Source organism: Notothenia rossii (assembly GCF_949606895.1).
Source record: "Notothenia rossii genome assembly, chromosome: 4".
NCBI classification, from domain to species: domain Eukaryota; kingdom Metazoa; phylum Chordata; class Actinopteri; order Perciformes; family Nototheniidae; genus Notothenia; species Notothenia rossii.
Genome location: NC_136902.1, coordinates 58,284,990 through 58,298,052, shown reverse-complemented (window position 1 = coordinate 58,298,052; position 13,063 = coordinate 58,284,990). Strand labels below are relative to the sequence as shown.

Genomic DNA, 13,063 nt, shown 5'->3' with positions numbered 1-13,063 from the left:
CACAAAATATCCAAACTCACAAAATCAAGAATATTTTATTTTATAACATCAGCATTTATATTTATTTTAAAAAGGAAAAATGGAGCTGCTGCTACATCAGAGGTGTTTGGAGTAGCGCCTCCTGACGGAGTCTCTGTAGAACTGGAAGATGTTCTCTGAGGCTTTCTGGCTGACTGCTATACACTGCTGCAGCTGCAGGAGAAGAAACACACATTAATGAGTTAATCAGGTCCAAAAAACCTCTCGTCTTCATCAGACCTGGAGCAGGTCACGAACAGTGCTGGCACAATAATCTGTCCAACAGATGTGGCAATGACACAGACTTCAATTTGACAATGTTCCACAATAATGTACTGACCTCATGAACTGAAAATGATCCCTTGGTGTATGACATCATCACTCTTTGTTCCTTGCTGTCAATAGCAAAAGTCATAAAAGCTCGACTTTCCTGTTGAGAGAGAGGAAACAGACAAGATCAAATTAACAAATTCAGCGAGGATTGTGACAGAAGTCACTTTTTGAGAAGACATGCAAATGTTGGTCTTACAACATTTTTCTTAACAAGAGACAAATCCAGTGACATTTCACCAATCTGTCAGGTCCACCGTGCTCCACAAGTTATTTTGTTATGATGCATTAAAGGGAAATTCTGTTTGTTGATGTTGGTGCATCTACCATTCCCTCAATAAGCCTGTTTTTTGTTACACTTCTAAATGTTCACAAGAGTCTAGCAAACCATGAGTTATAAAAAATTGAGTGCAATCAATAGTGTTATTAAGACATAAATGGACTTGAGTAGTCTGGCCTGTAAGAACTACAAGTGTACAATACATTTGTTTGACGTAGGGATTCAGCAATGTTTCTCAGCCAATAACAAAGCTGGTTTTTTTTCTAGTTATTTTAAGCCAGGGAACACATCTATCTTTATTAAAAAATATGAACTGTTTCTGTTGTTCAGCCCTTCATCACCAAAGCCTCTTTGGTCTGCTATACAGTCGCCAACTGACATGATTCTCATTGTCCATTATAATCTGTTATTACCCGTCTTTTATCGATGGCATTACATTTTCGTTTATGCATTTATAAATGCATGGGAAATAAAGATGAACAGACCGTGTACTCACTTTCCATGTTAACACACGAAGCAGATTCGGTTTTTTACCACTGCAGTGACAACTCAAGACATTAAGCACTCCGGCTAATCTGTCTCAACTGTTTAAATACAGTTTAACAAGTTACGTTTTCGTGTATTTGACGCATTGTTATGCCGACACCTTTCAGACTGAACCAGCAGCCCCCCTTGAGACAAAGTTTAGAAGTTGATCAGAAGTCGAAAATACTTTTTTAAACGTTGGATTTCATTTGCTGATCGTACAAAACACTGGCTGGACGGTTAATAAATCCTGCAAAGGAGAGAGGGCCTACTGTATATTACTCTAAAAGTTACGGTACACTGCCTTCTAGGGGTCGACCGATAACCGCATTGACCGATTATCGGTATCAGCCTTTAAAAAAAAAATCAAATTGCCGATAAAACTTAGGCTCTGATGCGGCCGTTTCTCTGGCTGCAGTCACCACTCTGTGTACAGTCAGGGTATATGCAGGAATCCTGAAGTCAAATTTAATACCTTTTAAGACCTTTTTTAAGACCCTCTCAATACATTTTAAGACCTCATCGCAACTTTGAGTTCTAACCGGTTACATTGGCAACACACTTTACCTCACATTTACTATATTGATTGTAAGATAGCAAAACTAAACAGAGTGCAGACAGACTACTGAAGCCTTCTCTCCACATGAACTTCAACCTCTCTGTGAAGGTCAGGTTTAAGGCAGTATGCTGCTTTTTTAGCTTCTGTACTCTGTGCTCTTTCATTCCAGTAAAACTCCTCAGAAAACATTAGAAACCAGTATTTGACCAATAAACAAAACAATTGACAAAACTTTGAACTATGAAATATGTTAAACTTTGGTGAGCTTCAGCGGGGTAATGCCATATAGGAGCTCCCTCACAAATACCCAGGGATTAAATTGGGCTGGGGCTGTCCGGGGCTAAGCCCTGGCACATAAGACGATGCTCTGACGTCATCACCCTCACACATTTGTCATATGTTTACAAAAAAGGATATATATGTTATGATTTTTTTCGTTCTTAATATAGACTATATTTAGGGTCGATATGTGTTGACTTTACTTTAAAATAGCAGATCTCTGTGACCGTATATAGTTTGGCTTAGACCCCGGCCCCACACGGTAAAACGCATACGCAAGCGCAAAAAAGGCTTCCTTTCACACGCATTCGATTCATTAACGTGTCCGTTCACACTAGACCGCTGCAAATGCTGGAAACGATGTAGTACATATGTCATGCCTGTAAGTGGCGCTGCTGCCGCCCGAAATACACCAAAAGCAGCGAAGAAGAACCCGGAGCATGGTTGCACTTCTGTTTATTCTCCTCGGTGGACGGCGTGTTCTCCTGCTGTATCTCTCAGGTAGTCCACCAGCAGATGAAAAACACCCACCTCTCCGCCTTTTCCAAGGAACGAGGGGACCGTGCGGCAGTTTCCGTAAAAAAAATGTTCCGCCGGTCAACATGTCCGTTAAAGTTTAAATCTTCCGTACAAAATTAGGAAAGTGCCGGTCAGAGGTCTTCTTTGTTATTTATTGAGCTTTAAAACAAATTGATAACGACTCTGTTCTCTGTATAATAATATAAGAATATTTAATAAACGGTAACTGCCTCTCTTTTCCTCCCCCTCTTCTGACAGCCCAGCAGCAGCAGGAGACGTGGGGAGAGGGAGGCGGGCTCTTTCATCGTTATCAGAAAATGATCATATAGGGCTTACACACGGAGCCGTTGGACCCCCAGAGCGTTGCGTATGCCGGTCTTCCCACCTTGGGACCCGTTACCGTAGTCGTTTATTCCCCCCCCCCCCACACACACAGAGCGGAGCAAGGCAACGAAACTTAAAATAATAAGCAGCATTTTACGGCGCGCTATGCATGGGGCCGCCTTGTGGGGTTTCCCGACATGTCGTTTCAGTAAATTAAAGGGTGTTTCATGTTGTCGTTGCTGTGGGACTTCTTAATACCTTGGAAAATGCCATTTAATACTTTTTAAAAGCCTTAATTTTCGCTAAATTGATTTATCAACTTTTAATACTTTTTAAGACCCCGCGGAGACCCTGACAGTGTACACAAGCAATGTCCCGCCCACAGTGCTATCTGATAGGCTATTACTGAAGTGTCAATCAATGCCAGAGAGGCGGGACCTTCTCAGATTATAGGCAGGTGCGAAAGAACGCAGACACAGACTGAAGCAAGCAGCAGCGCTGAGCAGCAGAGCCATACATATGTTTCAAAGGTAAGTCAGTTGAAAGCCGAAGTTCAATAAACATTCCAATCCCCTATGTCGAAGTTGCAAAAACACCACGATCTTATGATCCAATTCTATCAGTTTCCCAGTTACACAGGGACGCGGGAAGTCAGTCACGGCCCGTCTACACAGCAGGGGTAAAAAAAATCTTCCAACGCTTCTGCCCATTCACTATGAATGGGGTGACGTCACTTTGCCTCGCTTTTCGCCGAACTGCATTGTGGGGAAAAGCGAAGATTTCCAGGATTTCCAAGATTCAAAAGTTGAGCAATGTTCAACTTGAACATTGAGCGGAGCCCAAGCCCCCAGGAAGTGCGCCGGACTCAGATGAAAATATTCGTGGTGGCCAAACGTTTGGTTGCCAGGCCCGGAAACACTTTTTCCCATTGACTTACATGGGGAAAGAATGGTCTGTAAATCATTGGATAATTTTTTTTAACTAAATAAACTACCCAGTATGAACACTTGTATAGCCCTTATTAAAAACATTCGTTCCCCAAGTTGTAAAAATGTGCTAATAACGTTATTCTGAGGGTTATTTCTCTCTGCATTATGAACGCGCATCTAACCCACGGGACTGCGCCGCCCGGCACGTTCATGTGATGTGATGTGTTCAGCACTACATGAGTTTTACCTTTACCCATGGATGCACAATAAGAACGGACCCATATCGCCTTACTGCCAGCCCACGGAGCTGTAATAATGGATATATTGCACATGTTTGCTGTAATTCATCATTTGTAAAATATTATACTACATGGGCTGTATGATGCAAATCTTGTATTAAATAAAGTTAATATTACCGACGTAGATTAACGTCCCTGTAGCTTCTTATTGCTCATGCAATATACCATTAAAAAGGAGTTGAACGTTGCTGTTTGCTATTACTATAATACCACGCAGGGATAAACCAGAGTTTACAACCTTTGCATGTGGGCACAACACGTTTCGACCAAGATTAATTAGCTATACCATATGATATCGCCCGAGGAAGTTGTCATACTTATACATATATAAATAAAGATATATGTGTCAAAGCTCTAATCAAATTAACAGTTATATTAATTATACTTGTATATGTATATATATATATATATAGCCTGTGTTGTATATTTATACACACAAATGAACAACCTTGTGTGTGTCAAATAAGAAGTTGTATTGTAGTCTTTATTTTAGTGATGTTTTATGCTTATCCACATTTTGATTTCAGAGCACAGGAGAATGCTGGGCACAACATAAAGCTCAACAGTGAAGCTGTCAATGCTGAACAAAACCATCACTAGATCGTGTTAAATCAGCGTAATATAAAAGTAAATTACGATTTATGTGTACGTACATTAGCATAATTACTAATGGCTCGGACGTTACACTAGCTAGCCGCTAACTGCCGCCTCGTTATTAGTTAATATCAAATCCATCATAACAATCCAGAACGTGCGGTGCTGTTACGTGTACGCAAATTGACGTGCTTGATGTGAACGAGCCTTTTGGGGGACGTGGTTAAAGTTGCGCATGCTCTATGAGCGCACATACGGGTACTTCTCAGGCATGCTGGGTAATCTGTGACGTTTCACTCTCTCAAAAGTTGGGCCATTTTGTCATCCATGCGCCAATGAACAACTCTCATAGGAATGAATGAGGCCCCGCCTCCCACGCTGTATCCAGTTTTTATTATACATCCATGGTGGAGCCTCGCAGTTTTTCAGGTTGATATGTGAAGCTTATTAGCTAGCCAACATGTATCGAGCGAATGTTTAGCAAAATATTAGAAGTGAGGCTACTAGTTAGGTCTACTGTAAAAGCCTCACTTTTAATAGTTCGCAAAACATTAGCTAGCACTAGTGTTTTGCAGTTGCTAGCAGCTTATTGGGATTTTATGCTAGATAGACAGGCAATAGACAAGCATTATTGTTAGTTAAGCATGTCAGCCTGCAGCCCCATTTTTAACTCTCTGTCTCTCTAACTCATTGCAGATGGCTGCACTACAGAAAAGGGCACAGAGGAAATCAGTTGTAAGATGTTTAAAAGTTCATTAAACATAATGTATGCTTAAATGCATTTCAAAGAAGTTGTGTTGGAGTTTGTGTTATTCTACATTTTGACACCAAGATTTTCTGATTTTACTGCAAATGTATATCGGCTCCAAATATCTGTTATCGGTCTCCTTGATTACTAATAATCGGTATCTCTATCGGCCTTGAAAAAGCCATATTGGTCGATCCCTACTGCCTTCAGTCTGTGTTCTAATCCTACAGTTATTCGTAATCGGTTTTCAAATGTTTACCGGGGCGTGTTTCCACAAACCTAAGGCCTTTATACGTATCTAAATAATATACACTACACTTGCTCTTTACTGTCTGACAATGTGGGTCGTTATTAGGGATGTAACGATACCCAAAACTCACGGTACGATAATATCGCGATAACAAGTCCACGGTACGGTATTTATCGCGATATTGAATAATAAAGGGAAGAATAAAATAATTCATAATTTTTTTTTCAATAAAACATTTTTTTACTCGGAAAATGTTTCTTTATTACATAATAAATCTGATTTTTACAGCATTTTTGTAGGATAGCAGTATTTTAAAGTGTCAAAAACAAAGTGACAGTAACAGACTGGAACAAGAAAACCAGTGTTTTTGTACCTACTAGTACTACCAAACAAAGTAAGCATTTTCTTTATGCCACTGCATCTCACACATAAACAAGGACATTTAATAATCAGACCCTGCAATAAAATAAATCAAGTTTCACTTTAGTTTTTCAAGTAACTCAACTCAAACTCACTAGTCACTCACTCAGCATCATCAGACAGGTTTTTAGGAATATGAGAATGTCCACCTTTCCAGGTATTTATAAGCTGGGATGTTTGGGCCTTTACAATATCCCCTGCTCTGGAAAAAACTCTCTCGCTTGGTACTGATGTTGCTGGGACACCAGTGGTCGCGTTAACCAAATATTTTATTTAACAAAATCTGAAAGCAGTCTTTCATTTTGACAGATTAGAACAAACTCGGAACAGCGCCAACGTTTCCCCAGAGCCAGGCTCTGGTGTTATGCCGTGTTATGCATGCCCTCCAAAAGGAAATGATATAGTTTCCAAACCGTACTTTGCCGTACAGATCAATACATGTCTGGGAGGTTTTGCTTTACGCTGTGCGCGTCCCGCGAGGTGCATGCACACACGGCATAATACCGCCGCCCCCCCTGTTGACAGTTCACGAGCATGCTCTATCGTGAACTGTTCAGCAGACCCGACGGGTAATAAGGGATTATGACGGATATTTTACGATCCTGTCTGTCAAAATGACGGACAGCGAAAAAGTCTAACGCCAGGCTTATTGACATGGCGAGATATAAATATATGGTTGGTACTTGTCAATGTCTCTAGGTGTGTAAATGTAGCCATGTAAATACGATGTCCTTTTGTGTTATCTGTTGTTTTATTTTCATGTTGTAACCTACTTGCTGCCATGTTGGACAGGTCTCTCTTGAAAAAGAGATCGATGATCTCAATGGGACCACCTGGTTAAATAAAGATTTTTTTTTTAAAAAAGTGTTTAAAAAATAATAATACTTTTTTTTTTTATTAATTTGTTTTAAAAATCGCGGTAGATCTTGTCAGTCTCACGACGGTATTGGGAAGTTTAATTACCGCGATATCATTACATCCCTAGTCGTTATCAACTGATCTAATGATATTTTTTCTATGTAGGATTTGTTTTTCTCACCTCAGCTGTGGTTAGCTATAGTAGAGGAACAAACCCCCAGAAAATGTGAAAAATGCTTATTTTGCCATTGCTTATTGTTTCTAGTATTATCTTTATTTGTTCAGACCACGTTTGGGGGGTGGTTTGTTGGTATGTATGTCACCTGTTGAATGCCAGTTTGTGGATGACACAGAGGGTGAATTGCTCCAACATTTTATTGTTGACCCTGAGGTCTGGACTTGGTTATGTTTGTTTTGTTTCTTTACTAAACATTGGTGAACTCTGACTATGGAACGTCATTTCTACTTTATCTTTAATATTTGTATGCATGCTTCTTGATTATTTTTAAGATATCTTTGCCCCTTTGCTTGTCTCTGAGGGACTAATAAAAAGGTATTATGATAATCCTAAAGGTATGTTTATACTTAACCGTCATCATTTAAGTAAGGAGGCATATTACCATAAAATGTAACTTGTATGCGTAAAAGAAAATGAAAGTTACATAGATGAGGTTATTTGACTTCTCACTCCCCCTCTGCTGTCAACTAGTGCAGCCAAAGCATCCTGTCCTACAGGGCCCTCTGATGTACCTTCTCCTGAGACGCGGTGGGGTCTGTGATGATCTCAGAGTCTGCGTTGATGGCGCAAGTCACCCCACAGAACAGGCAGCTCATGGGCAGGCCTGCGTCCATCAGGGCCATGCAGGCTGCGTTCAGGAAGCAGGCCAGGCGCTGAGCAACAGCTAAGGAACAACTCTCACCAGGAAACACCTTAAGGCCCCATTACGACGTCCTACCGGCAGAACGTTTTACTGAAGGATACGGAGCCGTCGTCATGGATCAGCTGGAGGACCAGGGTGAGGGAGGAGCGGGGGTGGAGGGTCAGGAGCAGAGACGCCTCGCAGGTCTCTCTCACACACTGCTCCTGGGATCGCTCCCTTACACCTGGAGAATGAGGAGTTGATGGGACACATCAGTAGGGTTGGGAACTGAAACTCGGTTCCAGATGAGAACCGATAAGAAAATGCCGGGTACCGGGTACCCATACAAATTAAACAATTTTTGTTCTGCTTAACGGTTCCTAAACGCGGTAGAGCCTGTATTCGACCGGGTCCGTCTGCGCCGCGGTGACCCGGTGGAATACATAGCGGACTGGCCATCTGTGTGTTCTGGAGAATCACAGAACGGCCGGTCGTCAGCGGGCCGTTGACGGCCGGCGCCGCCCTTCATTTTTTAAAACGGCATCATGTAAGTTGCGCTGACAGGCGACAGAGGTCCACAGTTGCCCCGCAGCGAGGCTCCCCCCGCCCTCCCATAGATAGTTCACGAGCTCAGTCACTTCATAACACCAAAGATGGATCGTGGTAAACGCTCTAAAGTGAGGCTCCACTACACTAAAAAAGAAAAAGACAAGGCACAGTGTAATGCCTGTTAATAGCTTGCCACAGGCATATCTCAGTTAAAATAAAACACAGCTATTGTGCAATACATTTGTATTGCATGTACAATTTTTATTTGTAAAAATGTCAGTTAAAGCTTAAAAGAATAAAGATATATCTTTGTTGTCTAAACGTTTGACCTCTTTCTTTTACAATTTTGGAATCGAAACGGGGGATCGATAAGAACCGGAATTGATAAGCAGAACCGGAATCGATACATTTCAAACGATACCCACACCCAGTGGCTCAAACCTCCCACCTTGTGGTGGGTTTTGGAAGTGCAGCTTTTGCATAGTAGAAGAAGAAAAGTTTGTAAAAACAACAGTTACAGTCCTTCTAACGGCCCGTCCACACACAGGCATGAAAAAAATCTTGAAATATCTTGATGCTGGGCGTGTCTGAGCAACACGACCAACAACCAATCACATGAATCTCCCGCCCCCGACATACAAAGCAATAGCAATGTTAAAACGAAGTAAACTGGATATAAACTCCCCAAACAGGCGAAAACCTACCAGTTTCACCCACTGTCTCTGCCACCTCCCTCCATGCCTGGTTCCTCCGGCTTTTATCCCGGTAAATAGTTCTGGTCGTAAAGAACCGGGTGATTTGCTACCGTAATTTCTCGTTTGGAATATGAGGAAATGAACTGCGGTCTGGCTCTCCCAGCTTGCACGCGGTTTGATTGGCTAGCGCTTGTACTGTCGGGATTTGCATAAACGGGATTTGATTGGCTGGTGCCATCTTCGAAAGCATCGGGAGCATCAAAAGTTGAACATTGCTCAACTTTTGATGCTCACGATGCTTGCAAAGCCATGCTCCGCTCCCCACAATGCAGTTCGGCGAAGATTAAAAATGTTCTACGTCACTCCATTCAAGTGAATGGGCGAAGCTTTGAAAGATTTTTTTCATGCCTGTGTATGGACGGGCCGTAATGCTCCAAGAACCCCAGAAATCCTCCCCTGTTCAACTGCCAGAGCCTATACCGTGTTCCCTTTAGTGTTAACTTTCTGTCAGTCTTCTAGTGGCAATTACTCTGTTGTCCAGTGCTCTGTCTTTTAACCTATTTCATTCTGTTGAGCAGTTATTTTGTTCTTATTCTTTGTGTCTTTCTGTTTCTCGTAAGGTCTCCCTTTCTGTTGGTCGCTTGTTAGCAGACCCTTCACGCGATAGCAGAGTGAACAGGTACAGGAGGCGTAGAGCGAGAGATCATTGTCCACTAGTTAGCAGATGGCGTGGTGCTCGCGGACGGATTAAAAAAACGAAATCGGTCGCAAAATATACTTTGGCGGCCGTAAATATACCTGGGCGGCCCGCCCAGGTAAAGTCTATGTGTGGGAAACCTTGTATACTGTATTTGATGTATTAAAATCTTATAGGATTTAACAATTAACTGCCATTTCACTGAAATCACACTAAGAACAATGCAATATTCAAATCACACGAGTAGCAATATTTGTTACAGGCAAAGATATGTGTTAAAAATAATAATAATAACAAAACCCAGACCATGATCAGAATACATAGACTTTCAATGGTAATGAGTAATAATGCATACATGATCAATCCCTCCAATAAAATTAATCATATCAAAATTGCAATTTCTGCAAAAATAATCGCAATTAGTCATTTTTTCCCAAACATGAAACCCCAATATCTAAGTGCTCTTCTCAAAAGTACTAGAAAATGAAGATTGCCATAATTCATCAGAACAACATTAGGCTGCATTTGACTCAGAATAAACAAAATAAATAAAACTGCCTGATGAGAAATACAATCCTCACTTACTGGGCAGTCCCACTTTGGGCTGGATCAACACCTCCAGGGTTGCTCGGTCGTAGATTTCCTTACTGACTTTGACCTCAGCTGGTCCGTACACTGCGGCCATCACACTCGTGTCACCTTTACAAGAGGAGGAAAAACAGTATTGTTAGAGCCAGTATTATCGTCTATCCCTATCGTCTATTCCTTGGCCTCTGTGTGAAACGTCACAGGGTTAAGGTATAGTGGATAGGAGAATCTGCAGGTCACCCTTGAAAAAGAGATCTTTTGATCTCAAGGGGCTTTCATCTGGTTAAATAAAGGCTACAAACAAACAAGAATTGAAAAGGATTTAGGAGAAGAGACTGCGGTACTTTAGAGAATCCGACTGCACTCTCACTATCCGACGTGTTTATGATGCGCCAGCGGACGTCATAAATGTGCGTCTGCTGCTGTGGGGAAACTATAGGGAAACTACAGTTTTCTATACAGCGGACTACAACATGGATGTATAATAAGAACGAGGGACTCATCTAGAGACTCTGCACCATGCTCTGATGCTGTTGTTTTATGCTTTATGAACGTGGACAACAGAGAAACATATTCTTCATGACCAAAGTTGGAATTGAAATTAAAAAGGAAAGTGTAACTTATGCTCGTCACCCTCTCCCTCCGGTCCACATTAATACAAATGATCCCAATACGTATGATTGTATGAACTATGAAAAGATCTTAAAATAAATACAAATGTATTTATTATAAACGTTAGTCCTTAACATCTATCACTGTGTATATCAACATTCAAATATCTTTTAAAAAGTTGAACAAACCCCACACAGCTCAGTGAAGACTGTGAAATGTTGACTTTATTTGATAATTTCAGTAAAAACTAACGTTCATATTTCTCTTTTTGATTATAATACTGATGAAGGTTCAAAACAAAGCACTTTGGCAACTTACCACATACGTTTTAAAAAGCACCCTAACTTTCATGATATAATTTCTCCGTCATAATAGTTTGTTTCCGTGAACGGCCGACTGTGGTGTGCTGGCAAATGCTACGACCGCAAGGCATTGTGGGGCAGCATTTTCTCTTTTCCTTTCGTTAAGGAAGTTTAGGGGAGGGAAGTTTATTATTTTTATTATTTTTTATTTTTTATTTAACTTTCCTATCATCTAGAGAATTCGAACAGCTCTTATCATGGCTGCCACTGAGGTACTTCCGGGTCATTTCACTCGGTTAGGAAGGTTCCTAAGCTAAATGGACTATTCGACTGCAGCCCGAGATGGTCAACCTGTCGGAACGACGCTGTCAATTCTGCTGAGGAAACATGCTCTTATAAGTTAACATTGATAGAAGAGATCAGGAAAGTTGTATTCGACCCACAGTGGGGACATTTATGACGTTGCGGCAGCAAAGGCTAAATGCAGATAAAAGACAGGAACATTTGAACATTTACATAGCAAATAAAGAGGTAAGAACACATGTTAAAACATAAAGACAAATAAGTACACCATAGTTAAAAAAATAAGTAGCAGTAGTTAAAAAAAAAAAAAAAAAATATTGAAAGAGCCGGCAACATTGTACGTATATTGAAAGGGTAATTTATATACAAGTAAAATCCCAGAAGATTATTTTATCTGCTACGGACAGACAGAACATCTCGTATACTGTGCCTCTGCAAAACAGATGCCAGTGTTTCCCATACATTGATTTATTTGTGGCGGTGCCCCCACAAATAGAATCAAATTATGTGGGAAACACTGGATGCACTCACGGTTTGCTGTTTTTTAACACAGCATTCGGGAAATAAATGATAAACATAGGTCACAAATGGGTTACCAAAAAGGTTTAACACTAGTGTACATTTTTACTTCATTGATTTTATTTGATTAATTAAAGCAACAGTAATCTGCAATTCAGCATTCTGAATGAGGTACACTAAGTATATATTGATGCTAATATTTATGTACTTTTACTTCAGTAAGAATTTGAAAGCAGGACTTTAACTTGTGAGTATTTCTACATGTGTAGTGTACTACCATGTTTACTAAAGAAGATATCTGAACACTGCTCCTAACACTGATGGTGGGTAATATACATATGCGCTATTGTATATGGCTGTAGTTAAGACACATTATGAATAGATAAGAACATATAGGTTCGAGTTAGGTGCCGATACCAACTAATGGGACTTGACTGACTTGTGCACATGTGCTAAGGAGGCTAACAACAGACGGACTCCCGTGGCCTCTCACAGCCTTCTCTGAGTGATATTTCAGTTTTTTAAAACGTTACCTTGTACGAAGGAGGCTGACCCGTCCGGTCGAGACAGTAACGTTTGTTCGCAGCCGAACTCCCTCAGAGAAACGCTCGTAGAGCCGCACACTTCCATCATGCTGCTACTACACTACAACCGCGATGGAGGACTAATTTATGTTGCGGGCTAGTGACGAAATCTGTTTAGCTATTTGCGGCACTCACTGATGACGTCATTGTCTTCTTCTTTTTCTTCTTCTCTCGGTTTTTGGCGGATTGCAAACAACTTTAAAGGTGCATACCGCCACCCACTGTACATGAGTATGAATCATCATATCATCCCATCTCTTAACCTATGATCTAATCAAAAATAAATAAAAATAAAATAAATAAATAAACAAAAAACATGATCTTTCCTGATCTAATGTTAAATTATTTTTCCTAACCCAGTTTTGCTCAGGAAGGTAAACAGTGCCTTTCTGGTAGCTCTTACTCCCTCTCCTTTTGTTCCC

The 13,063-nt window shown here is 40.8% G+C and overlaps 1 protein-coding gene across 1 annotated transcript; it reads right to left on the bottom strand.

Annotated features, from left to right (window-relative positions):
- Positions 1-19: 19 nt before the first annotated feature.
- Positions 20-12,781, bottom strand: exosc5 (exosome component 5). The gene is made up of 6 exons (XM_079674307.1): positions 12,591-12,781; positions 10,319-10,432; positions 7,915-8,036; positions 7,683-7,823; positions 359-448; positions 20-192 (listed from the first exon to the last, which is right to left on the bottom strand). Exons 1-6 carry the CDS (start codon positions 12,688-12,690, stop codon positions 97-99), a joined length of 663 nt encoding a protein of 220 aa, XP_079530433.1. The 5' UTR covers positions 12,691-12,781; the 3' UTR covers positions 20-96.
- Between the last annotated feature and the right edge of the window lie 282 nt (positions 12,782-13,063).

Bases quoted from the DNA above. Each gene is read 5' to 3' on its own strand.
- exosc5 (XM_079674307.1), bottom strand. From the start codon at position 12,690: ATGATGGAAGTGTGCGGCTCTACGAGCGTTTCTCTGAGGGAGTTCGGC. The intron at 10,433-12,590 runs GTAACGTTTTAA...CCTCTTGTAAAG, and splicing joins GTCAGCCTCCTTCGTACAAG to GTGACACGAGTGTGATGGCC. The intron at 8,037-10,318 runs GTAAGTGAGGAT...CTCATTCTCCAG, and splicing joins GCCCAAAGTGGGACTGCCCA to GTGTAAGGGAGCGATCCCAG.